The 26,735-nt window shown below is 49.2% G+C and overlaps 1 protein-coding gene across 1 annotated transcript in view; it reads left to right on the top strand.

Annotated features, from left to right (window-relative positions):
- CDH23 (cadherin related 23) overlaps nt 1-26,735 on the top strand; it is a 214,173-nt gene that overhangs the window by 14,238 nt on the left and 173,200 nt on the right. The window contains exon 3 of the mRNA XM_052798881.1: nt 2,105-2,182. Coding sequence (XP_052654841.1) covers nt 2,105-2,182 — 78 coding nt within the window. The remainder of the gene's footprint in view (nt 1-2,104; nt 2,183-26,735) is intronic.

Below are 26,735 nucleotides of genomic sequence, written 5' to 3'. Positions count from 1 at the left end.
CCTCCCATCGCGCTCTGCCCTTCTGAATGCTGACAGTCCAGCAGTGTGGTGACAGTCTCGCTCTTTATCCTGGGATTTGCAACCCAAAGCAGAGTCCTGCCTCCAGACCCTCCCTCAGCTTTCCCCAGCTCTCAAGTGCCAGCCGCCCTCCTCTCTTAACACATAGATCCTGTATGCTCGCAGACTGGTGGTTTGAATGCCTCCCAGCACTCGATGCAGTTGGATTTGGGAGGTGCAACTTATTTTTAGTATGCTGGTGATATTAAGAAATGTATTTTGAAATAGAGGGGGTTGCAGAAGCAAGTCCCCTGTGGTAAAGGGCTGCTTGGTGTGTTTTAGCCTCATCTGCCCCCTTCAAAGCCTGCTGAGCCTGGCACGGCAGCCAGCTACGAGTGTGCTTTGAAGCCTCCGGAGATGCCATTAGCTCTAAATAACCCATTTTGTTGGGGTCCTTCTCATTTTCTTTCCAGGTACTTAATTCCAGTGGCTGAGATTTAAATGTGCCTTTGCAAGAGTGCTGCCTCTAGTGCTTTCCCGCTTCTCGAGGTGTTTAACAAACCTAGTGCCTCGGGAAAGAGGGCAGCGCTGAAAATCCTGTTACGGAGGGAGCCCCGAGGAGCCCAGGCTGTTCCCCCATCCTGTGCCCATGCCCCCCCCCGCCCCAAGTGGGTTTCCCATGGGTCCTGAGCAGGTTTGTGTGGGAGCACAGCTGGGACCTGCGCTTGAAAGGTCTTGGGAACATCTTGGTCCGTCGGGAGCTTGGGCAGGCGAAGAGGATGCTGAAACTTGTTCTGGTTCTTGTTTCTTAAGGTGGGATGCTGAAGCGCAGGGCGTGAGGGTGGTGGCAAAGTGTAGCATGGTCAGGAGGGAAACCTGGACGTCCGATTCATCCGGGGTTTGCTATGCTTTTGCTTCAAGCAATGTCTTTGCTGTTGCAGAACAGCTGGGGTAATGATGGAGGTGATGCTCTGTAATGGCTGTGTTGAAAGGAGCCTGCCTGGATCTGCATCTGGTGTGGTGGGGGTTCGTGAGGGGGTGTCACGCTGCCACTCCGGCAATCTTTTATACTTGCACGATCTTGGGGTTTGGCTCGGCTCATGGCAAAGGCAGTTACGAGGGATCACAGCAGGGAAGCGCTGCCCCATCACTTCCAGCGAGTCCCCTTGCCAGGGGCTCTGCTCGGGACCCCGGTCCTGCCTGTCCCCTCCTGGGACTGGCTCCTGGGACTCCCCATCAACAGGCGTGAACTATTTTGGCGAGACCAGTTCAAACCTCCACTTCCCCATGCACAGCCCTATTTTTGATGCTTGGCAGCTGAACTGCATTTCTTAAAGCCTGCGGGCTTGGCCGGCTCTGGCTGCGTATCGAGGAAAACCCATCCCTTAGACACAGCCAGCTCAACACCAAACCTTCTTGGAAAGTTGTTGTGTTTCTCTCCTGCCACCTTTTTTCCTGCATCCCTCAAATGGTAAATCTTTCCTGGTTGACTTTTTTCCCAGTTCAGGCTGCGGTGGTTGTTCTCCTACATGTTCTGCGCTTGACTCTGTCACCTAATGAGGCTGCGGTGCAGGGTACTGTGGTCCGGGCACAGACTTGCAAGCTTCCAGCTCCGTAAAAAAGGGAGTAGAAAGAATTGAGCCTGGTTATTAAAGGTGAAAGGAGGCAATTAGAGGGAAAGGCGATCGGTTGATGGGAGAGGGGAGGTGCACCAGGTTTTGCTGGGATGGCTGACAAGGCAAAAGGCTCTCAACCGTGGGAACAAAGCAAAGGTATTAATCATGCGCTAAAACAATAATTGATGTTCCTGGTCCCTGAGCTGTTGGCTTCTCCCTTCCCCTCTGCCTCCACCCTGCAAAAGAAAATACTAAAAAAAGAAAGGCCAGTGGAGGGAAGCAGCTCCCCAACCAGCTTCTATGGGGGACCCCACGGTGCTTTCTGTCCTCCTCTTGGCCTTCATCTTGGGGGTTAGCCCTCACCATCGCGATGCCAAGCAGTGAGCCCGGTCGCCCATGTGCATCTCTCTGTGCTGTGAGTCCCTCTCAGCTGTGCTGGCCCATGTATGACGTGCCAGGGAAATAATGTCTTGCTTTTGTCCTCTTCCCAGGTCAGGGCAATCGGCTGCCGTACTTTGTAAACTACTTCTTCGATACCTACCTGCTGATCAACGAGGATACTCCTGTGGGTAAGTGGGGCGTGCCTGCGGGCAGGGGGTCTGCTGCTGCTGACCCCCTGATGGAAAAGCATTAAAGGAATGCTTTTCTTCTGATTGACAGATGTAGCTTATTTTTCTTTCTTTATTTAGCTAGGGATCAGTTTTTAGTAAATGCAGAAATCGACCCGGTCATTCTCGGCCTCTTTCCAGGCTCTCAGTCCATTAAACTTGTGCTCTTCAATCAGGGCTCGTGACTGGCTTTTAATGTGGGAGGAATCGATTGGGAGCGGAGGGTGGCTGGGATGGAGGCTACGGAGGCCCCTTCTCGCATCTACTGCTGCCTTCAACCATGCAGCCCGAGCAGCACCCCCCTAAAAAAGGGCTCTTGCCACATCTAAGTTGTCACTGGAGCTGTCGAGGGTTGGAGGACTCTGGAGACGTCTCTTCTAGTGACTGCTCAGCTCAACCAGGGCTTCCAGCTGAGGCTTCTGTCTCTTCTTGGGGGTCCCCTCGGTTGCATCTTTTGCAGCCCATGGTGTCCCGCTTGTGGGATTTGGGGTGATGTCTGGGCAGGACGTGGAGTCTTGGTGGCGAGTTTCGGTGTGGAAGCTCCTGGGTGGTAGCTGAGCTCTGCACGGAGATGTGTCCTCGGGAGAAGGCTTGCTGGAGCGGCAGCCTGGGGAGTTTTGCCTTGCAGTGATGCTCAGGTTTATTTGCAATGGGAAATAGTACTGAAAACTGCTGCTCGGGTGCCTTTGTTCGCAGCTTGCTTTCTGCAGTGCTGTGAGTAACGTAAGGAAAGGAAGGACCTGACTTCACCGTAATTTTTTTTTCTAATTTTTTTTTCCCCCGCTGACTTGCAACCATGTCATTTTTCATGGCAATTCTTCAGCGAGCCCACCCCTTATGGGTTGCTTCACACCTGGATTCTTTGCTTTGCTCTCGGTATGCTCCCTGCCCCTCGATTGCCGGTGTCCCTGCAAACACACTTAGTGCTGGATGTGCCCCGGACAAGTCCCAGGGAAGGAAGCAGCTGTGCAAGAGCAGGAGTGAGAGCTGGTTGGGAACAGCTTAATGGAAACGCTTCCTCACTGAGTACGTGGTTCTTGAAGTACTTGAGCTTGAAATACCTTACGGGAATTGGACTGAACTCCTATTTTGGCAGAAAATGGGGGAAGATTTCTGACAGTCTGCTTTCCAGTGAGATATTGTGCGAGTAAAATTGTTTGTGGAATTACTTTGGGGGTTGAATTTTATTTTTTTTAAACTTTGTATTACACTGTACAGAAATGAAATTCACTCTTAAGAATATTGGCACCCTGGGATTTTGTTTTCAGATGCACCAGAGGGAAATGTCAGCCTTGAAAGTGTTGACAGTGTTTCTGTGTTTTCTGCTGTTGGTAGATATTTTCTGAGTTAGGCTTATTAACTTTTTTTAAAAAAAAAGGCATCATCTGGAAACACCTTTCTTATATCCTGACTGGGCTGTAAGTAGCAGAACAGTATGTGGCACCTCTTACCTCAAAAAAATGCGGCTCTTTTTTCGAGGTCTGTTAGAAGGCTCCTTTTTCGAGGTCTGTTAGAAGTGCCCATCACCGTGGCGTTAAGTGAATGCCCCGTGCAGCCCCCTCCTCCCCTCCCGACGGCATCCCCGGGCGCAGCCTCACCTAGCACCAAACCGAGCGGTCCCCGCTTGCCACCTGCCATGCCGAAAGGAATCTTAAGCAACAATTAAGAGATCATTCCCCCTCTAATCACTTACAAGAGTAAATTAGTCTTGTCAGGAGCTATTAAGACAGAGAGCTCAGAATTCATTAGACGAGATTGGGCCGAGGGAGCTGCTGGCGCTGCTGCCGGTCCAGGCTGATTAATTTCTCCCAAAACATCATCAATGCCCATCTGTTTCATTTAGGTCCAGGGAGAGCAATTTTCAGGTGGACTGACCCTCTAGTCAGTTATTTCACCCAGAAGTAATGGAAACACACACACGCACACGTGCACACGCACGGAGGGAATAGGAGACGTGAGCTTGAGGAAGGCGAAAGCGATTGAAGGGGTCGGGGAAGAAATTGCAGGAGAGAGGGGAGATACCTGGAGAGGAGGAGGAGGAGGGATAATGACTGGTTGGGCCGTGGTGGCACGAGCGAGTCAGGGCACCGGGAGAGCCCACGTCAGCTGCCGGTAGCCAGATCGCCGTGTGTTTTACTCCGAAAGCAGCAGTACTGGCTGGTTAACAGCCCTTAGAAGAAGAGTTTGCAGGAGAGGGACTGTCCGTCTTTATTGTGCTGCTCGCTGCCTTAAGCAAAATCATTCCAAGGGCCATTTTGTTTAAGCCCAAACCTTTTAGAGGGCTGAGGGTAAGGGAGAGCGGTGTGGATATTGATGCCAGATGAGTTGCTGGAGGTCTCTGGCAAGGGGTGATGCTCGCCGGTGTGCTGGGGAGGTGGCATTGCTGCAGGTGGGGTTACCTATAGCCCTGGATTTGTCAGCAGGTGGGGATGAGCAGGCAGTGCTCTGGGTTTCTCTTGGATGGGGTCCCCCCTGCTGCAAAAGGAACGTCTTCTTAGCATAATGTAATGACTGGAGTCTAATTGCCCAGCAAATGGATTTGCTGTATGCAGGACAGGAATGGGAAAATGAAGATGATCCATCATGTCAGGTCTGTAACTAGCCTTATAACCACCTAGCTTGGATTCACCCGAGTCTCTCTGAAAGCTTTCATGCCTCAACGCCTTGCAAAATGCATGACAAAAGAGGCCATTCAGATGAGTGCAATTCCACTTTCCCTTCATCCTAGCGATAACATTTTAGCATCACTGGAATAATGTTGTCTTAGAAGAGTGGGAAACGCTTTAATCATTGCACCTGAGCTGATAGCATGCACTTGGCTTTGCTCTCGGGCCACGCTGTGTCAGGGGCATGGTTGCCCGGGTGGGCTGGGGACAATGTGTCCCTCCTGCCCGTCAGACCTTAGTCCTGTATGCCCTGCTTAAAACTAGGAGAGGGGACTAAATCTGGAGGATCTCCTCTGTGAAGCCTGCTGAGGTTGAGCAGTGCACAACAGAGGGGGAAACCTGCCAGGATTTAGTTGCAAGGCTTCATCACCTCCCGGGCAATGTGAGCGTGAGAAGATGCTGGTGAAGCTGGGAAAGGTGCCTGGGATGGCTGGCAGGTGGGGAGGCCGGGCTCCTCCGGGGGCTTCTGCCAAGGCTGCCTGCTATTTGGTTCCCTTAGTTATTTCTGGGCAGGAGAGCGTGCAGCTGAGGCTCTCGGCTCTCTGCCCCACCAGCTTGCTGGGATGCTCTCCTGTGAGCATCACCGGGATGCCTCCAGCGCCCGGTGGGATGCTCAGCCCCGGGTCCCCCAAAGTTGGCTGCCTCAGCATCTTCTCCCACTTGTTAACCTGTGACAGCGTAGGGCCGAGGAGAACCTCTAACTCAGCAAGTCCCGCGGTCAGGGCTGCTGCTGAGCGACAGCCCCGAGCGGTGCTGGCTCAGCACTCGGAGCCTGGCTGGGTGCGGGGTTTTTGGGCTAAAGGCTTCGCGTGCTCCCCTGACTCAGCAGCTTGGTGCCACCGCGATGTGGAGGGATGGGTGGTCGGGGGATGCTGAGCAGAGCACCTGCGAGGAGGCGGGGACGTGTATGTGACAGGAGGCAGGGGGTGGGTTGAAATCATAAGAGCATATGTGCAGTGTATGGGGCTGTGTTTTCTGCTCAAAGCCCCCTTGTTCTTTCCCTTCAGCTCTATGCCTCTCCCAGGAGGCATGGGCCGTGCTCTCCATCCCCTGGGTTCACCGTGCTCAGAAAGCAAGGCGGATGATTGATGGGGAATTTTACGTGCTTCTGCCCCCCTTTGCTATGTGCAACTTTTGCTGAGCTGGTAAACAGACCGTAAATAGCTCGTGTTTTGGGAACAGGGTGGGTATGCCTTTGCGAGCTTACAAAAAACCCTGCTCGTCTGGGGGCTTGCAGATGGTGACTTCCAAATGCTGTTGCAGGAATTTCAGTTAAATACAGTAGAAGAGAGGGTGATTGCTGGAGACACCCAAATCTCTTGGTGGCATTGACCGAGTCGCAAATTCTGCTGGGGAGCGTGCATGTGGAAGCAGTCTTTCTTGGGCACCTGGCTGTCTGTTGGCTGTGCTGCTGGATGTTTGAGGATCCAAGTCTGGCTCTTGGCACTGAATAGGAGAGCTTTGCTGCCTGACAAATTTCTGATGGTGTGGTTTGACTTTCTGCACTGGAGAACTTAGACTACTTCCCAGGGCAAGCTGGAGCCCTTCCATAGTGGGCTACATTGAGCACACCACCTCCTCTGCTCACAGAAGGCGGCACGAGGAATTTGAGATGAAAGCTGATTTTTTTTCCAGGGAAACCCACACCAGCTAAGGGACTCCGAACTTATGGATGTTTCTCCACTAAGTTCTGAGGGGCAGAGCTGAACCTTGCTCTTTGAGACCTACTTCACCAAAATGGGCCGTAGTGGACATTTCCCATGGAGTTGGGGCTCTTACTGTGCACCCCAAGATGTTGCAGCCTGAGAGGAGCCTGGGATAGTGGGGCACTGCTGCAGTGTAGGTGTACTTTGTTGGCTGGTGGTGATTAAAGTAATTAGGTTGATGCGTGTCACCTCTTGCCTTTCAGGGCCCTCTGGGATGGAGAGTTATTTCACAAGAGGACTGGGAAATTGTATTGGTATTTAGCTGGCAGGGTGCTCGCTGGTAACTCTGCACGTGGGTCTGAGGCAGCACATCCCTCTGATATTTGTGGATGACTTGACTTGATTCTCCTGGCAAGGGCCAGGCCAGAGGGCTTTTCTTCTCCAGGCAGGGAAAGCTGCCATCCTCCGTGCGCTGTATCTGTAGTTTCCAAAGCAATCATCTCTCCTGCCATAGCCTTTCACTGCAGTGCTGTGGTCCTGGGCAGCCAGATGCTTTGGCACCCGGGTAAAGTCCCCGGGGGTGCCGGGCAATTCAAGCTGCTGCTGAAGATATGGTTATCTGTGTGTGATTGAGCACAGGCTGTCTCGGCTAAACCCTGCCTGCATGTTTGATCCCGCAGCTGTAGGCATCTGAGGTGGCTGGGCTCCTCCATGATGGCACTTCCTAATGCATCACTGGAAGAAAAAAAAAAAAAAGCACTGGCTCTAGTCTCTGCATTCTTCTGGACTGATTAAATTGTTGCAGAGCTCTCTGGGCCAGATATCCACGCATGAGGCTTGTGGGCATTCTGTTGGGGACAGCTTTGGAGGGGGGACGGTGGGCGTCTGAGCATGGGACCCTTTTCCCTTTGGTGTCTCCTGGCCCCCCTCCTCGCTTGCAGGAGGATGCAGCTATTGCTGGGGGGGGGGGGGGGGGCTGCCCTAGCATATCTGCTGTTGTGTCCCTCTTGCTCAAAATTAAATACTAGAGCTCAAAAGAGAAAACTAATTTAATCTCTGTGCACCACGGGGTTAAAAGTCACCCTGGCAAGACCAGAAAGCATTGTGGGCATCCTGTTAATGAGGTGCTAATTGGGTACTAAGGAGGTGTGATACAGAAGAGCACAGAGGATGGCTTTAAAGCTTGGGCTTAACTCCTTGAAAGGAGCAAGACAGCACAGGGTGCTTTGGGAGTCCAGGGCAGTGCAAGAGCCTATGGGAATGATACAAGGTAGGCTGGCTTTTAGCAAAATCTGGCAAGTTGGAAGATGCTTTGGGGAAAAATGCGGTGGCACTGGTAGTAGAGTGGATGGAGAGCTTCAGAAAGCCTACCTCTTTGTAAGTAGTGTGTGTTAAAGCAGTGGGGGTTGTGCCCTCTTCATGCTGGTGCTGCTGGGAACTTCTTTCCTGTGACTGCATACTTGGCTGAGTTTGTGGGGAAGGGCCTCTGTGCCTGTGTTTGGTCTAATTAAAGATACCACCTGCCTTCCCTGTAGAGGTGCTCCATCCAAGGTGGCTGTGTGGTGAATGAAGCCTCAGTCCAACATCACCAGCTCCAGCCACGTGTTACTGCCCTGCCTGCAGCCAGGGCTGTGCTGAGCTGTTAATACCTGCCGAGTTAGCAGGAAAACTATCCCTCTATTTGTGTGCGTGTGTGTTAGTTTGCTGAAACAGCTCCAAAAATGCTCCAAAGAAAACCTAATACCCTTTCAGGAAGGCAAGGTGGGAATGTGCAAGTGGGAGGAAGGTGAGAGGTCAACAGCCACGGGACCTTTCCCCACCCCAGTTACACCAACACTATGTGCAGCTAGCATCTACTTGTTCAGGGATTTTTCTTCTGGTTTTCAGCTAGACCAGCATTTACGTATAGCTGATGGGAGAGCTGCAAGATCAGGTGGACATAGAAGTCACAGGAGTCAAGATGGTGCAAGAGGGTAAGGGAGGCCATCCCTTTGCTGTGGTGTTGACTCAGATCAGCTTCAGCTGATGGTGAAACCACGCTGCTGCATGCTGTATATAAATAATCCCCAGCTGGGAGGGCAAATGCACAGCAAAACGAGTGGACCAGTGCATGATGGAAGTTGGTCTGTGGCTGGTTACCTAGTTTGGGGACTGCATGGCAAGTGTCCCAGCCACCCCACTGTGTTAGCACCGATGTGGTGGCAAGGGTTTCATAATGGTAAAAACCTAGTAAAGCTTTTTTTTTTTTTTTTGGGGGGGATCTGGCAGGCAAAAGGTCGGTTGGCAAACATAGGTAGCCCCTAGTCTCCTTGGTTTGCTGCTGGTGGATGTTCTTAGCCATAGACCACATGGGAGGACACCAGCAGGGGTTAAATCTGGGCTGGGGTCCAGCCTGGGATATTTCTGGTAGGTCCTGCTCTGAGCTGGGTCCCCCCTGAGGTTATCCTCTTCCCAGGGCCAGAAGTAGTTTGCTACCCTTGGTAGAGTCTGGGGAAACATTGCTTTTTCTGCTTTTAAAACCATCCCCTCAGCTGGACTGAATTTGGTGCCATCAGCAATCGTCAAAAAGGCTGCGCGTCCCCGGTAGGCGCGCAAAGCCCACCTATTTTGAACGGCCTCTGCTGCGAGCGGCTTTGGGGTTCCTACCACCTTGTGTTTTGGGCTGGTGTTACGGCATGTACGTGCAGGCTGTTTTCCGTACAAAGGCAGGCACCGGTGTGCCCCTTCGGGCTGACAGTGCGAGTATATACGTGTCCATCACCCCAGCGGGGCGCGTGCATGTGTGCAGCTAGCAGAATTGATTTGGGCTTTTACAAAGGATAATTCCAGAGGAATACGGTAGTCTCTGACTGTGAGAGAGATTGAGATATTTTTGAATAGGAAACCTGCTTTGCAAGCTTCGTTACAGGCATCGCTGAGAGTGGGTGTGAATATTCTCCTTTAGAAAGGGAGGCAATAGGAACATCACCTTCGTCTTCAGTATTAATTGGAAGCGCTGTTATCCAATGGCTATTTACTGTTTAAAACTGAATTTGCAGGTTTCTTGAGTGCTCTGTAAAGGGGCAGCCTTGTTTCTAAGTGTGGCATCGACCCTAATGAACAACAGTAGCTGAGGAGTATTTTAAGAAGGGGATTTCGGCTCTTGTAACTCAAGCCCTTTAGGCCCATTGATGAAATTATTTGTTGAGCTGTAGAAAGTACAGCATTGTTAATGAAAACTTAAGGCTAGAAAATTAGTTATTCCCAACATCAGGAAACTTAAGGAAAAAAGCTCTTCCTCCCCCCCCCCCCCCCCCAAACCCTTAACCCTGCATCATTAAATTAATCACTTCATCAATCACTTAAACTTTCATATCTGCTTTGCTAATAGGCGATAACGTTAATGTTTACGTTTAAGAAGGGAAAGAGAGAGAGGGAGAAGGAAGAAAGTATATTTGCAATGTGGACTAATTAACATGTCAGGGTAACCTTGCTTTTGGTAACTGCCTCATCAAACCATTTGAAGGTTTGATCTCGCCACCTTTCACGTTCGAGTGTGTGAGCCCTTGCACGGGGGCTAAGCCCTTTCAAAAGAAACAGAGAAAGATGTGTGTTTGTGGTAATGAGGTCTGGGGTGATTTTTCTGTCGGAGATGACTTTAGTAGCATTAGTTATCTGTACAGAGCCGTCTGTAGGAGCTTTGTTTGTGGGCTGGCTTCTTGGTGGGCGTTGGGCTCTGCTCCTTGTTACCTTGGAGTGTCCAGGCTTGGATGTCCACACCGTCCCAGCTCAGTTAAATCGGGCCTTTTTCCTGGCTAATTGGAGGCATTAGCATGGGTGCCAAACCTGATATAGAGCAGGGATGACAATGTGAGTCAAGCTTGGTAAAGCAAAAAACACAGGGCAGGGGAAAAGTATATGTGCACGTATATGTGTGTATATATTCAAATTACGAAGCTGTATATATATATCTTTGTGGAGGTATTAATATTCTAAAGGAATGTATTATGGGCCAAGCATATTTCCCTGTACTGTAGGGAAATACTTGCTTATGCATACACTCATAATTTTTATTTTTGGTCTGTGTTTTCACTTTCAATCTATCAATGGGACCTCTTAGGAAAAAAAAAAAGCTATGGTTGCAAACAGTGATAAACATGCTTGTACATTTTGCCAGATCATGAACTTGATGTATTTGGGTTGTGTGAGCTTAGAAAAGAAGAAGGGAAAAAAAAAAAAAAAAGTACACCTCACTACCCCCTACTTCTGTGTTTGCATGCAACATTTTCATCTGAGATCTCTGCAATCTGGATCTGCTCCACCACTCTCTGGCTAATTCTCTTGACTGAGGAGCAAAGCAAGAACACGTGAGAGGAGGCAGAGCGATTCCCTTGCATTATGCAACGCTCAGGCAAAGTTCATGCCATGTTGGAGGAAAGCGATGGAGCATTACACGTCATACTCTCGCATCTCGGCACATTTTGCCATCCAGCCTGGGGCTGCGGTGAAGTGGGAGGTGTGTTGAGTGAAGGGTGCTGGGAATAGATGGTTTTGAGAAGGGCTGGCATCCAGCTGCTTGTGCAGTTTGAAGTTTATCAATGAAATGCTGCAGAGGTGCGTGTCCGGCTCCCAAATTAGCTGGGTGAGAGGGGGAACAGCTCGAGGCACTTCCCTGTGGTGCTGCAAAAGGTATTCCATGATAGCCTCCATGACTCTTTTTACACAATTTTCACACTTCTAGCCTTGTGAAAAATTAACCTTTAATTAAACTTTCCATAATTGGTCACTGTGGAAGTACTACTTTGTCTTTAACAAATGAAAAATTCAAACTATTCACCACCACTACCAGCTTGTCATTGTTGCTTCTTGGCGTAAAAGAAGTCATCAAAAGCAAAACAAAAAAAAAAGGTCCAGCTTCTCACCTGCATCAAAATCATCTGAGCAATTAAAACGTGAAAATTTACTTAGTCCTCATTATGGAAAACCACCATATTCCTGCATGAAACCAAGCAGGTAGAAGAGAACCCTTCTGGAAACATATATACGTGCCACCGTGCTGAGATTGCAGAATAAAACTCGCACTGTTGGGAAGCGTCTATGCAGAAAACTGCCGTTATCGCGGTGAGCATCCCCTGTTTGGGGCCCGGGTGTTGGTAGGCGTTGCGCTGCCCTGGCTGGGCTGATTGCGTGGGTGGCAGGGTTGCCTCCTGGGAAGCTTGTTTTATCACTGTTTCTGCAATTTTAGGGACCAGAGGACACGCAGGGTGGTCACCTCGATGTTGTCACAGGAATCCATCCCCTCCCCATCTCCTGGGTTTTAAACCGATTTATTGTCGTTGTGTGCCAATGCACCTCTCTGCCTTTGAATGGCTTAATGTGCTTGATTGGCAGGGGGAGTTAATAAATTGGTTCCTCTTGTCAAACTGCTCCCGTACATTGATGGCTTTTGAATTAACTGTAACCACTCGGGGGGGAAAAAAAGCTGGAGACAGCGTTGTTGGACAACTCGATGAAAACATCTGTTCAATTTGCAGCAGTGGTCAGAAGAGTGAATAAGCTGTGTGCGCTCCCTCTCTTAAAGATTTATTAATATTGCTTTTTACGCAAGGGGGAAAGATTTCAAACACTTGACATTTAATGGTTAGTAACTCAATTTTATTCCATTCATCTGCATGGGTTTGTCAAGTGCCTGCTCTGTGGAGGCTCCGGTATTGTATTGCGTAGGCTGTCTTTCTGTGTGTGCGCAATTAGGAGGGCGATTCGGTACCTGAATACGGAGGAACCTCTGTCTTTTTTCTTTCTAATTGATTATTAGGTTTGAGGCAAGAGATCATATTATGGAACGTAACACCCTTTCACAAACAGTGATGTGGCTTCATTTCTTACTCCTCTGTTCAGTTTCAAGCAGTTAATTTGAAAATAGGAGGGGAAAAAGACTTTAAAATGTAGAAAGTCCAAGGCAGACTAACAATTCAGGGTATGGGGAGAAGCGAGGAGCATTCTCACAGGCAGAGATTAATGGTTGTTACTAATGATTTTGGGAAATAGAGGGGAAGAAATAGATATGGCAGAAGACTGTAAAATAAGTAACAGCACTGCGGAAAACCTTGACTCTTGAAACGCACCTTTTCCCATGTGACAGCTGCATCAAATTAAACACATCCTACTGGATAAAACAATATTTCTGTACAAAAGAGCACTGATGTAAAACTCAGTGTGGTGGGGGACAGTAAGGCGAGTAAGTGAAGGGACCATGCAGAAAGCCCCATCCTGCATACGTATCTCTCCCTCTGTCCCTGAAGCAGCTTTCCTGGCGGCATAAAGGAAAGGGTGGGAAAAAAAATTCTCCCTGGCTTCTGCAAGTTGTTCTTTGTCTTGGAAAAATTGTTGCAGTCCAGGGACGCTGTCTGCAGTCCCATCAGGTACGGAGCTGGGAGTGACAGCTTGCAGAAAGCACATCAGCCAGAAGCCATTACCAGTGTACTTTGGTGGGGTGGGGAAAATAGTCATAAATTAAGGCTCCGTACTGGAGAGGGCAAGGGGGGGGGTGGGGGAAAATCCCAAGCTGGTATCATCATGCTGCAACAGAAACCATAAAAATTGGCAGGGTCTTCCCAAGTTTACGCAACCCTGACAGCGAGGGACAGAGGAGGGTGAGCCCCACAGGTACTGGGATGCTTCGCAGCCGTTTTCTGGCAGATGGCAGGTAGAAAAGGTGTCCCCTAAGGGGTTGGGGAGGCTGTTACCTCCCTGGATTTTAAACCAGGAGCTTGGTTTTGCATTCCAGGTTGTAAGTTGGAGGCATATATTTTATTTTCCTTTGCACGCTGCTTGTTTCACACCTCGAGGAAGAAGAGACCTGGTCCTGTTGCAGAGCAAGCTTGCAAGGTGTGGAGGGGAAGCATTTTAAATATAATTTGCTGATTTGCTTTGCCTTTTTTTTTTTTTTCTTTCGAAAAATCCAGATTGTTTCAATTTCACTCAAAGTTGCCATCGGCTTGGGGAGTAGTTGGACTGAGCGAGTCATTAGCTGGCTGCGTGATTTCATGTCTCCATCTCCAGTCTTACCCTTTGCTTTATTGTAGCCCTCGGTACAGAATCTCTGGTTCTCAGGGATGCCCCTGGGCATTGCTTTAGGATCCTGCTGGGTGGGGGGACGGGGGAAGTGGGGTCCGTCTCCTGCATTGCTTCTGCTGTGTCTCACCCCCACCTTGGCCCGTGGCACAGAGCCTCATACGTTACGCTGTGGAAAAGGAAACCCTGTGAAGGGCTTGTATGGGACACGTGTAGCAGAGTCTTGAATGCAATTAATACGGCTCGAGAATAATTTCTTACTTTCAGGATGGCCCTTGACTATTCTTTTTAACATTGGGCTTTATGGCTAAATGTAAAATACTGGCTCCCTATCCAAGACTGAAAAAACATGGCAATAGCACATGTGTGCAGTGGTAAACATTACAGAAACCTGGTCTATCTTGCCAGGCTGCTGAGCTGGAGAGGCGTACAGGAGCTGTACATTTTGCAGGCTACACCGAGGTGGGGAAGGCTGGCTTGGCCTGCAGTATAAATAGCAATTAGCATCTGGATGCTTTTGCTGGACTTTCTCCATAAAATGGTATAAAGGTCCCTGGGCTCGAGGAGAACTGGGGCATTTTGCATGAGAAGGTGTTTCCTTGCACATCGTGTCAGCAGCCTCTTGGATTTTGCATCCCTCGGGCAGTGCTTGGGCTGACACAGCCGACGATGTCTTCAGTAAGGACATCAGGAGGGGGTTTCTTTCTCCAAAACTTTCTCCTCTTCCAGTGCCTCTTCTGTAAAGGCCAGAATTTGATGGTTGTGGCTTTGCACTCAGCAGCGAGTGCCCAGCTTTTCTGGCCTTGGCTTCCTAACAGCAGCAGCAGTCTGGGGAAAAAAAGGCTCAGGGTCCATTTGCTGTTCACAAAGAGCTCGTTAGTTCATATTAAAAGCCAAAAGTGCTGTGGTTGGTGGGCGTCCTGCTGTCCAATCAACTGGAATCTGTTGGAGATGCTGCTTTCCAGTGTTTTGGGTTCCCCCCCCCCCCCCCCCCCCCCCCCCCCCGAAATATAAGCTCATCCCAGGGACCAGCAATACTGGAGATATGGTTCGGTCCTGGTTTGCCCTTCATGTTTCCTGTATCCAGTGGCATCATCCAGGCAGGCAGAGGGACAATTTTCATTGGGACATTGATCCCAGAAATGAAAAGAATGCCCCCCAAAAAAGAAAAAAAAAAAAGAAAAAAAAAAGAAAAAAAAGAAAAAAAAGCTTTGCTAGCACAGATCTGCATGCGGCCTCTTTTGAGCAAGAAACAACATCGATATTTGGCTACCCTGGCTGGAGGGTGCCAGTAGGATTGTGGGATGTGGTGACAAGGGGCTTGGCTAGGCAAGCCACTTTGCCAGGCGTGGTTTCACCCCTGTTATCTGTTAAACTCACTGCCTTGTAAAAGTGGAAGTGGCCCCAGGTGGTTGGATAATGGCATCTTTAATTGTGCTCTGAATGAGATTAACTTCTTATCTGACAGTTTGACATCTTTATTGTTATTAATGTGTGAATAATACAGTGCAGGTTTTTTATACATAACTTTGGTAGCAAATGTTTTCCTTTTGTTTAGCAGTGTCTGTTACTTTGCTGGTTAGCCACCTTCGGATGGACGCCTGAGGTCAAGGGATGCTGCTCCGATTTCTTTCCTTATTAAATGGTAATTGCCATTGCATTGTGGCTATTCTCATTTATTTATTATTTTGAATGGTGAGTAGAGGTGGCGGCAAGCAAGTCCTCCGGTGAGTTTGGAGTTACTCGGGCCAATGGGAGGGGTGATGGGATGGGACACGGGGGGTGAGGGACCATGTCTCCCGAAGGCCAGCTGGGAGGAGCAATATCCGTGGGCAGGGAGGGATGGCTGGCACTGTTCAGGAGAGAGATTATCATGGCCCTAAAAAACGGGTATAGGCTTGCACCATTTATCATTGCCTGGCCAAAAGGGAGAAAATAATTCAAAATGCTGTTGCCTTACAGTGGGAAAAGTGCTGGCCGTGGGAAAGACCTGCTGCTGGGGAGGGGGCTTGGGATGCTGCCAGGGATGGGCGCAGGCGCCAGTGGGGCTGCGGGTGCTCTGGCAGGGGCTGGGGCCGGCTCTCCGAGTGGCGGGGAAGGGAGCTGTGGAGGGTGGGAGGCGGCTGCAATCTGTCAACTCCACAAAAAGTAGTTTCTGTGATGTAACTTGCTATTAGACGGGATAACAAGGTCAATCATGCCTTTGCCTGGGAGAGCTTCAGCCAACACTTCTATCAAAACCAATATTAATTTTCACTAATTAGGAGCTGCAGCTAATGAGTGTCACAGCTAATTTACCTCATCCATAACGAGGGAGAGGAGGGGGTCAGGCGTGTGGGATCAGCGCCTGCAAATCTGCCTCCTACTCTGCTCTCCCTTTCTCTCTTGGCCAAGTGAGCATTTGTCACCTGGGTGGCTTGCTGTCTGTGGGGACGTGGGCATGTGTGTGGTCCCCCGTCCCCGCCTCGCCTTCCTCGGCGCGGGGGGATGCTTTGGGGAGGCAGAGGAAGAACCGTACGGGGAGATGCACTGTGCAGCAGGTGTTGTCTGGTCCAATCTGAAAGGAATGAGCAGGCGAGTGACTGATCAGGTGAGGCGGAGAGGACTCGGTATCATGGCATTGCCCAGCTGGCAGCATCGGGCAGAGCAGGCTCATGCCAAGGGGGAGGGCGGGCAGGCGACCCGCTGGCTGCCTGGGAGAGCGTGAGAGGGTTTCTGGAGCTCAGCTCAAAGCAGTGAGGGTGGGAAAAAAAAAAAAAAAAAAAAGAGCTTGAAAGGATTTGCAAAGGAAATTTTGGGTAACTGTTGTCCTGAAGGGGAAGTCGTAGTAAAGCGTGTTTGCTCTTGAAACCCTTAAATTAATTTCAAAAGCCTTTACTGTACTTTTTGTCCCTGGTCTCTTCCATACCTTTTATCCAAATGACTGCTGTATGCCAGGGCGCACAACCCAGCCTGGAAAGCACCCTGAACACAAAATGATGAAGCAGTTTGTCTGTCACCATTCGTACGGTCTTCTGACTCGCTTTAGGGAGTCTCTTTCCCCGATAGAGTATTTCTGCGGGTCTTTGATTTTGTGACAAGCTGGGCAAGCATTGCAAAGGACAGGGATGTTTGTGGGGATTGAATTTTTTACCAGGTAGCTTGTGTGCTGTGCAGGTTGGCTTCCTGCACAGGTTGCAGGCAGGAGTATTCCGTGGACGTTGCCAACAGTACTAATAGAAAGCGAATTTCTGATTTGGAATTATCCCTGTTCGTCCTGCAAACTCGATCTGACGGCTCAGGCAAGGGAAGAAAGGGTACACCGTCCAATGTGTCCTTCTAAAATGGCTTGGATTTTATAGTCTGTGTTTTCTAAACAAGCTGTAGACTAAGAATTATCCACAGAGATTAGTGTTTTAAGTAAGAATACTAGAGAAATTTGCAGTCTGCTCTCAGACAGCTCATTGTTAGGGATGGCCAAAATTGACTGAATAAATGTTTCATTGGTTTTATTCACATTGCCCTGACTATAAACCTTAGGAGCCTTCCTTGTCAGAATTGATCCGTTCTGACGGCAAAGGGTTGGGCAACACTGTCAGCCCATCCTGAGACGTGCTTTAAAGAGGACAGAAGAGCTTTTGCGTTGTCCGAGGCAGCTTTCCTAACAGACATCCTCCTGTTTGGGGTTTCTGAGGCCTTGAGAAAAGGGTTTGGCTTTTAGGCATGCCTGGAAAAACTCACACAGGGAAGTGATGGGCAGAGAAGTGCCTTTCCTGGAAACCACTTCACTGAGAGCATCTTTTTGGGGTGTCCTGTGAGGTTCAGGTGGAAGCTGCTTATGGTCCTGGCTCTCATCCGTATGCATGGTGGGCTTTGCCTCTGGCAGCCCACCAAGGTGGTTTTGCTGCCTGTCCATATCCAGCTCCCCAGCTAGTCCTGGCTTGGGCTGGTTTATTACATTTTTTTGAGCTGTTGGTCTGTGAAATTGCCACCCAGCCCGTGGTATTAGGTCCCAGCAGGCGTTTTGCCTCTACCTGCTCTAAGGCTTGCTGTACCCGCAAATGGCTGGGTTTCTTGGCTTGTTCCTTACCAGCTCCTCCCATATCTGTCGTCAGCCTTGGTGGAGAGAAGAGTATAGCGGCAGAAAGGCCATGAATGGATTTCATATCCATATCCTCAACATGCTCAGAAATGATAGGGTCAGTGCTCCCCTGTTTGTCCCAAAGGCTTTGGTCTACAGCAGGGACAAGGGCAATTTCTGGGTAAGCAAGTCCCAAACACCTTTATAGCTTAAAACACAAACTGTGAGCCTGTAAGCTTTCCCATAGCCTTCTTTATCTTCTTCATGGAGATTTTGAGACCACAGTCAAATGCCTGCTTTCAAAACAGGTTAGAAAGGAGGAAGAATAAGAAACAGAGCGAGCGGGAGGTAGCCCATTCCTCGGTGGTGCAGTTCTGGTGAGAGAGCCTGAGCTTTATGGCCAGCTACTTACCCAAAATCAGTCTGCAGATAGGTCCTCTATGTGCTTTTACAGCCTTTGATACATACGTGCAACCTACCCAGCGGCACGTGCAGTCCAGTATTTCCTTTGGCCAGAGCAAACCCGGTGGATGATAACATTCAAGCTCTGCTTGGGCAGTTGGCAACACAAACTTTTGAAGGGCAGAGAAAACTCCCTGTTAGCGTTTTCTTCGCTAAATTTGCTGACCCCTGCAGGTCAGCTCTAATCTGAGGAGCAATAGTTAGTAACATAGTCCTCTGCTGTGTCAACCCCAGGACAATTTTTCCCCTTCTTGAAACCTCCCACCATCACCACCCCAGCTATCTGCAGCAATGGTAGCAACAGTGACAAAACAGCATGTACTGTAGGTAACAACCGTGGGTACGTGCTGCATGGATTGACCCTGCTTTGAGCAAAAAGACACAGTTTGCTAGTGTGTTGCCAGCACCAGAGGAATGTCTGGGAAATCTTAGCGGGGAAATCCCATCCTAGAGAGATGAGGCAGTGTGACTGCGCTGTCTTTGGATGACAAATATGTGGGGGTTTGTTAATGTGCTGGATGAAGTTGTATTTTCAAGGTTTACCCCGATTTCTATGGCACCTGTTGGCTGTTGGACTTGCAGTACCAGTCACGCTACAACAATAATAGCGTGGTGCTGACAGTGAAATATAAGCAAACAGCAGCATCCATGAGCTCCTTGATGGTATTTGTGCATAGGAAGATGTAGCCTCATGCATCAAACGTCTTGCGGCAATGGATTCCCGATCCTTGAAAAAGAAGGGTTGGAGGGAGTGGATATTGTTTGCAAACCTCTCATCTTAGCTGGATCCGAGCAGGTGTGACTTGCTGTGCTGGGTCAGACGGTGGACTCTGTGTTTTCTCTGTATGTATGTGTTTATGTAATACATTGAGGATGTGGAGTTTAGGTTGGGGGGGCTCTCAAACCAGGGTGTGCTTTGCTTTTGCTCCCCGGTGGGAGGCTGCAGCCAGGGCTCTGCTGGCATAACGTGATTTCCCACCGAGCAGATGGGGTCTTTGGGACTGCTCGGGCAACCCGAGGTTCGGCGCGTTTGCTGGTGGCTGTCCCCCTCCCCTGCTCTCCTGCGTGCCCTTTGGTGGGAGCCAAGGTGGCTGAGAAAGTTTCTCTGCACTTACCGCCCAGGAAAAGCGACCTTCAGGCAGAGTAGTTCTTGGGGAAAAAGCTTCCCCAACCGTGACAGATTTGACTATAAATCTCCAGTATTAATGCCCAGGTTCCCAAGGTCTGTCATCCTGCATGCCGGCAAGGCACGTGAGTTGCTCAAAAACAACGTACTGACTCATCAGTCATTTTGGAGGCATGTCAGAAAGCTGTTGCTGCAAGCGGGGAGGTTGAAGGAAGCCTGTGAGCGTGCTTGTGTGGCGGTATGCAGGACAGATGGGAGAACATCCTCAGCTGGGAGGGCGCGCGGGCAGCCCAAAACCTGAGAAGACTGGGATTATGTCATGTGCAAGAGACTGAGTTGAAAGAGAAGGAAGAGGTTTGCACGAGGTCTTTTAACTGCTTGAAAATATCTGGGGTGAGGGAGGCTCAGGTTCGGAGCCCTGGAAGTCTCATCGCTGTTAAATGGCCGAGACCCCCATGGGATCAAGTCGAGCTGCACAGCGGTCCTGAGCCCCATAGCTGCCCAGGGTGGGGGGTTTCATCCGCCACATCGTCCTCTACCCTTTTCGGTACTCGGTCTCTCTGTTATACCCCAAATTGCCCTGCGCACTTTGGGAGCAGGCTGCAGGTACTGCTTGAAGCCATGCATTTTCCTTCAGTGTGCAGCTGTGCACACCCAAACCGGGCTTGCTTTTGCAAGGGTCGCTGCCGGTTCAATGCCGCGTTAGCGGTGAATAATGCCAGCATCCAGCCAGCTGCCACCCGCTGCAGAAGGACAACTCTGTTGCAAGTGGTGACATTATTTTGTTTGGTTTTCTGTGACTGTCTTCATGAATAATTCTGAGAGAGGAAAAGAGTCTCTCTCTCTCTCTCTTTTTTTTTTTTTTTTTCCTCCTTATGGAAAGAGTTGGACTGGTTTTAAAATAGACTCAGCATGAGTATCTCTTATTGGTACAGGTATTAAGTTAGTTATGAATTTCTTGCACTTTGGGTCCTAGGAAAATCCTTCCCTTATTCCTTTTGCATTCACTCTTGGTTAATAAGGCTTATTAGCACTCTTTAATAATGACAGATATAATCTCAGCCCAAATTTGAGGAAATTTTGGGAGCTACCTAGGCCGGGGTGCTCTCTGCATCCTGCCAAGGACAAGGGCTAGAATAAAGGACAACCAAAAGAGAAGAAGAAGAATGGCTGTCCTTTAATGGGAAGGAGGAAAAGAGGTGCATTTCTTGCTGATGGCAGGAAAACACTCACTGCCCATAAAGAAGCACCGTATGCGAGTGCCTTGTGGCATTGTTGGGTTGGTGGAGTGAGTTTGGTTTGGGTTTTTCTTTGAGGTTTTTAGCTGTGTCTCATGCTGTGGAGATTTCTAGCACCTGCCAGCTACTGGGGCAATGTCCCTGGGCCCGCAGGATTGCTCATCCTTTCAGGTCTGATGCGCTAAGACTCAAATCCCCAGGAGGTTGCTCCGTAGAGCCAAGGGGCAAAATGGCTGGCCATAGACTCACAGTCTGCAAATCAGAGTTTCTGATGGAGAGAGTAGGGTGGATTTTCTTCATCCAAGAAATGGTCAAATAGCACAGGAGCAGCTCAGCTCTGGCGAACAGGTTTTCCCTTGTTAAAACCCTTAGCACTGAGCTGCCCTGTCCATGCTTCCATTGTACCCTGGGGAGGAAGGCACACATCGTTTAGACCCTGTTCTTCCTCATGGGAATGTCACTCTGAGCAGGCATCGCTTCCAGACCGGGTCCTTGACCCCTCTGGCACGTGTTTGCGGTGCAGTGCTATTCAGCGCAGCGCTGTGCAAAGCCCTTCAAGAGAAGGAGGATGAATTTGTCTGCAGGAGCTGGCAGCGTAAGCATGGATCACCGAGAGGGCACTTGAGAAGCACAGGAGATTTCTGAGATGCAGTGAAGGGGCTGGTTTTGCATGCGAGTTAGAGGCTGGTGCTGCCAAAGGGGCTGGAAAAACACTCGATGTACATGACGCAGCCGTCTGGGCAGAGGTGGCTGGGACTTGTCTGTGATGTGTACAAGTAGCTGTTGGCAAGTAGATGCTGAATTTGGTGGTCAATACCCATTTCTCCCTCAATCAGGGCTTCGGGGGAAAGAGAAGCTTTGAAAGTCTTCACTTTGAGCAATTGAAAGCAAAAGCCTAAAACTGTGACTTATTGGATCACTTTTCTCTTCATAGATTTCCACTTTTAGAACAGTCTGTGAAACCTCAGTGATTGCTTTGTTTTTGCCTTCAAACAACCCAGCAGCTGGGATTTAGCGTGGAGTTTTGTTTTCAGTTTGGATTTTAGAATTTTATTTATTTTTACGTATGACTAAGGGAGGTTTTTTGAGCGCCAGCTGGTCTGGACACCAAGCGAGAGGTGCAGAGACCCGGACACCCCTTGTAGCTCTGACCCAGCTTGCAGAAAGAGCTGCATGCAACTGGGCTGGTGCAGGTCGCCTTGGCCATGGGGAATGTCCCAGGCTGACTTGTGCCTTCGGCTGGGGGTCCTGCTGGGGTGACGGACACGGGGACTTGGGTGGAGCTCTTGGGAAGTCTACTGTTGAACGTGGCAGCGCAGTGGGGTAAAGGACCAGGAACGCAAGGTCTTCCACTCGGTATCTCTTAAAATTGGGTCATCTGGCAGGTCTTCTGCCTGCCCCTAAGAGGAATGTAACACTATAGATAAACAGCAGCTTGCAAAAGTAGGTGGTGGATGAAAACTGAGCACTGCTGACATTCCCGGGACGGGGTCCTGCCTGCTACTGTTCATCTGCCTCACCCTACGTAGCTTTAGGTCTGGAACACCAGGGTTTTGCAAGCATCACTGCTTCCCTGTGCAACATTTGCTTCTCTGTCTTCTTAACGTGGTGATAAAGATCGTGGAAAAACCTGTTTCACTTGTCCAAAGCATAAAAATTGACTTGTTCTTAATCAGTAAAGACTTACCTGGGGTGTTGTGTGGCCCCTCACCCTCTGCCAAAATGCAGCAATCTCTGGAGCAAAGCTTGGGGGCAGCAAGGGAGACAACTGCCTTGGAGCAACATTGTGTAGAAGACTAAAACTATTCTTGTAGGAGGGTTTGTGATTTCAGACATGTCACACATACTGTATAGGCTACAATTTGTAGTACACAGGCAAGGAGGAGTCCGGGCTTGTTGCATGCCTGAGGGATTACATCAGTCTTGGAAATAGCCCTTCACTACTTCCTTTCTCACCCAATTTTCTCTTGCTGCTGTGATGAAATTCCTGCAACAAGCATTTCCTGGAGTTTTGAGACAAAAAGCACTGGGCAGATAGGATCCTGAATAAGGAGCCCCGTGGATGCTTGCAAGATGTTGTAGAAGCTACCAAGAGATGTTTTCACTGGTCTTTTGCATAAAGTCAATTAATTCTGGTATTCAACTCTGTTCTTGTTCTCTTTGTGACAACTTCAGTGCAAGTTGTTTTGGTTTTTTTTTAAGGAAATTCAGGCAGGCTGAATGCTGTGTATTTGCGTGAGGATATGTTCTTATGCAGGTGCTTCCACAGACCCGTGGAAAGCTCTTTCTGGAGGTACATTGCATTCCATCAAGATGCAAAGGCATTCCCACCTGACCACAGTGACCATTTACATAGTGGAAACAGCCAGTTGCCAACACTCAGAGCAACAGTTGTAGGAGCATTTAGCACGAAAACCTTTGTCTGAAATATGTTTTTAATAAACCATTCACTGAATATATTCAAATAACAAATAAATTCCTGCAAACCCAAGTCTATTTGCAGACAACTCACAAATGAGACAGGCTAAATTAATTGAACGCTTTAGTCACTAGGGATAATGGTCCAGCTGTAACAGATCTCCAGATGTTTGTTTGCAGAAGAGTATGCTTTCATAGGAAAAGAAAAACACTCGTGGGTATATTAACTCAGAAACAAGTTTACAGCTGTGTGGTTGTGCGCTCTGCCTTGCACTCCCACCAGTGACTGCGGAGCTCTGTTCCAAGGTTTCCTCTTGAAATAAACAGCCTCTTTATTTCTCGCTCATTGTCCTCCTGGCCACGTTTAGACATCTGTGACGTGCAAAGTGAGGTAATGGCCCTGTGAAAGCCTCCCAGGCTTCAACAAATATCAGTCTCGCTGTGCTCCCGGGTGTACCACATGTTGCAAGTACAGCTGGACCGCTGCTGCTTCCCGTTTAGGCTGTTGCGGCTTAACTTTTCCCTTCTATTTGGGTGGGTTTGCTGCACAGGGCCGTAGATTGGGAGAACAAGATGCTGTGTGTTGTGTTATGGCTGCTAGGAGCTTGCAGGGACGAGTGGAAGAGCTTTGGTGGTTGGAAAGGGGGAATGCTCTTGGTTTAATTTCATCTAAAGACTGGAGCTTTGCCCAGCTTCTACCGAAGGAGCTCGGCTTTATCAGTACGTTAGAGTCATCAGTCCGGTGTGCTCCATCCATTTCCCTTGGTCTTATTTTGTTTCTGTTGTTAAACAACCCAAGCTGGTTTTGAAGCCCCGTAGCTGAAGTGCCCCATTACTCACAGGCGAGAGGACAATAGAACGTGGGGCCGCTCTTAAATGTCTCTCCACGTCGGCGTCATTAATAACCGTAATGCTGGCATCACTTGCTTCTAAATAGCCTCATTTATCAACAAGCAATTTACTGCAGTGCTGTGGCGGGGACGCAGATAAGCTTGTGCCTTGGATACCCAGGCACCGCCTGCCAAGTCTCTCCCCATCTTCTCTTTGGCATTTGAGAGGGAGGAAGAAAGAGGGAGGCAGGCATGGTAGGAAATGCTCCATCCAAGATGTGGCAGTTGTTGCCAGCCCCAAGAAGTTGGGTTGTACTTGGAGGAAGGCTGCTTCGAGGCCAGGACCGAGGGATGGAGGGGCTGATGAGTTGCATGCGTTGTATTTCCCCAGGCTGTCACCTTTGCGGAGAGTCTTCCAAGCATCTGGTTGTTTCTCTTGATTCTCTTAAAGATTTTGTTTGCTTTTCAAGGGTTGAGAGGAGCAGGAAATGTAACTTTACCAAAACTGGCTGCCTTGGGCTTCAAACTTCTGGCCTATTTCTGTAAGTCTTACTCTTACTGCAGCCATATCTAGGAGATCAAGAGGTGCTAACTCAACTCCGGAGAGATAAATCAAGAAGGGATTTCACTGCATCTTCATCATAACGAGGCAGAATTCATCACCCAGCACATGTTTTGAAACCTCAGAGAGTTACGGTGACAGTCCAAGGCCAATTTGCTTACAGATCTGAAGTCTGCAGACAAAAATCTGACCGCTAGTACCATTTCCTTCTGGCTTTGGGACTTTGACGCACATACTAAAGCACGCTTGTGCTGGAGCAAAATACCCTGCAATATTTGGGATGAGGATGGTTATATTTATTTGTTCCCCTGAACCATTCAGAGAGTGGAGCAGCTGGGCCGTAGGCAAGCTGTAGCACTAAAGGTTTTGTATTCCCCGTGAGACTGAGAGCCTCGGGGATGTTTCATCTTTTGTAAGGCGCAGATGAGATTTCATTCATGTCTTGTTTGAAACCCGCTCGAACTTCACTTGCGCAAGTAAAATTTGCTGACGGGTTTTTTTTCTTTTGCCCATTCATATTGATCAGCTCCTCAGCTTGACAGGGTTGCTGGTGGAGGAAGCGGCTCTCAGGCAGCCCTCTTTCAGAGGTGGCATTTTACACTTTGGCTCATCCCTGTTACTGGAGTGCAGCTGGCGTTGTACCGACGTGCTGTCGATGGAGCAGTTCAGCACTGATGTTCCCGTGACTTCTCCGTTAGCATTGCTGGCATCGTTGCCTTACTGTTCTGGGGGTGTCTTGAAGTCCTGCTCAGTGCCAGGACAGTCCTGGGACCTGGTCTGTAGGCGTTGGAATCTAGTAAGCTTTATCTCTGACCTCATATTAATTGCAGGACAGCTTCTCTTTTCTAATTAACACAAAGCTATGTTACCTTGTCTGGGTAAGATGCGAACTACTGCGTGTGTCATCTTACTCATAAATCATTTATTTACACCAAGTAGCAAAGCACCTCATTAACTAGATTTCTGGGGTCCTGCTTTTCTTCTGTTTGCCCTGATGTATTTCCAGAAAGCTTGGTATGGCCAAAGAGAAGCAATGAACTTGAGGACGATGGGTCAGCTGCATCTTCTAGTCTCCTCTGCCCTCCTGCTTCCTGCACTGAGTGAGAGATTGCAGTGGGCATGTACCCCTTTTTTTCCAAGTTGAAGAGAGGTGACTCCTATTTGAATGATCTCAGTGGAGTTCCTGTTAGTTCATTGTATCTACTAAGTAGAAAGTAATCCCTGGAGCTAGGATTTGGTTTCAGTCCTCACTACTGTCCCAGCCGGTGGAGCTGGTTGGTACTCTCTGGACATATGGTAACTCTCAGTCTTCCACCTGCTCTGGACCTCCCTTTCTGGGAGGGATGGCAACTTCTTGTCTGTCTTGATGGCACGTTTTGGCTCGATTATCCCTTAGGCAAGCATTGTCTAATCTTTCCCAGTGAGAGTGCATGGCTTGCTTCAGCTGGTTACCCAGTCTTTACGCCCAACTGGCAGATGCCTCTGAAAATATAGGTGCTCAGCATTCCTGCTGCTACTTGGTTTTAGCTGGCAAGATACCTCTTGGTAGTCAAAAAGGGAGGCCACAACAGGTCACCCACTGAAATAGTTGCTTCTGACCTGTGGAAGCTCTTTGGTGTCATGGTGTCACGGTTTCTCTGGCAGGATCGGGAGTCTCTTGTTATCTGTGTTCTTGCCAGCTGGCAGTCAAAATGCAAGCTTGCCTGGCTTTGTTTAGAAAAATAGTCCTCTGCCCTTCGGCTCCCCAAACGGGACTGACCCCACCACTGTGGTGCTGCTGATTTAGTCTCTGCCCTTGCTTGTACAGCTTGTTTGGTCAGTTGGCACAATTTCGCTTTTCAGGGAGCACGGTGACTCTACGCTAACATCAGTCACTACAGAAAGCCCCCAGCCCTGTGGTTCTGACCTCGAGATCCATGTTAATTTAAAGTTCACCCCAAGGAACAGCCTGGAGTGATTGCTTTGGAGGAGTCTTCCCAAAACCCTATCTCTGCGCGTAGTCAGCAAAACTCCTGGGAGGAAACTCTCCTCGCTATGTCCGTGAGGACCCTTAGCTGTTCCAAGAGATGTGGGATGTCCTGCTCCCTGCTTGTGCTGCTTCATGTTGATGGGACAGCTGGCAACCGTGTATTTTAAAGAAAAAGGGTTGTGACCCTAAGGAGGGACACTCAGCTTTCCTTAGTTTAGCTATTATTTTCATGAAACTCGTAGGAATGCTGTGTTTTCTGTGGTGCAAATCCTTCTCCCGTGTTTGGCTGTAACTTGCCAGGGAGGCTCCTGAGTTGTTGGGGAGCGCATGGTCGTGGTCATTGCTGGGAATGCCTGCTGTGAAAGTACTCGTGCAGCCTCTGGTGGGTAGGTCATTGAATTAACTGGGCGTCCCACCTACGTGCGTGTCCATTTTTCAAAGTAGTGTGGTCTTCTAAAAGCTGGCTGTCAAGGTATGTGTTGGT

Source organism: Harpia harpyja, chromosome 10 (assembly GCF_026419915.1).
Source record: "Harpia harpyja isolate bHarHar1 chromosome 10, bHarHar1 primary haplotype, whole genome shotgun sequence".
In the NCBI taxonomy this organism is placed as follows: Eukaryota; Metazoa; Chordata; class Aves; order Accipitriformes; family Accipitridae; genus Harpia; species Harpia harpyja.
The sequence above is the reverse complement of the archived record's forward strand: the minus strand, read 5'-3'. Positions and strand labels throughout refer to the sequence as shown.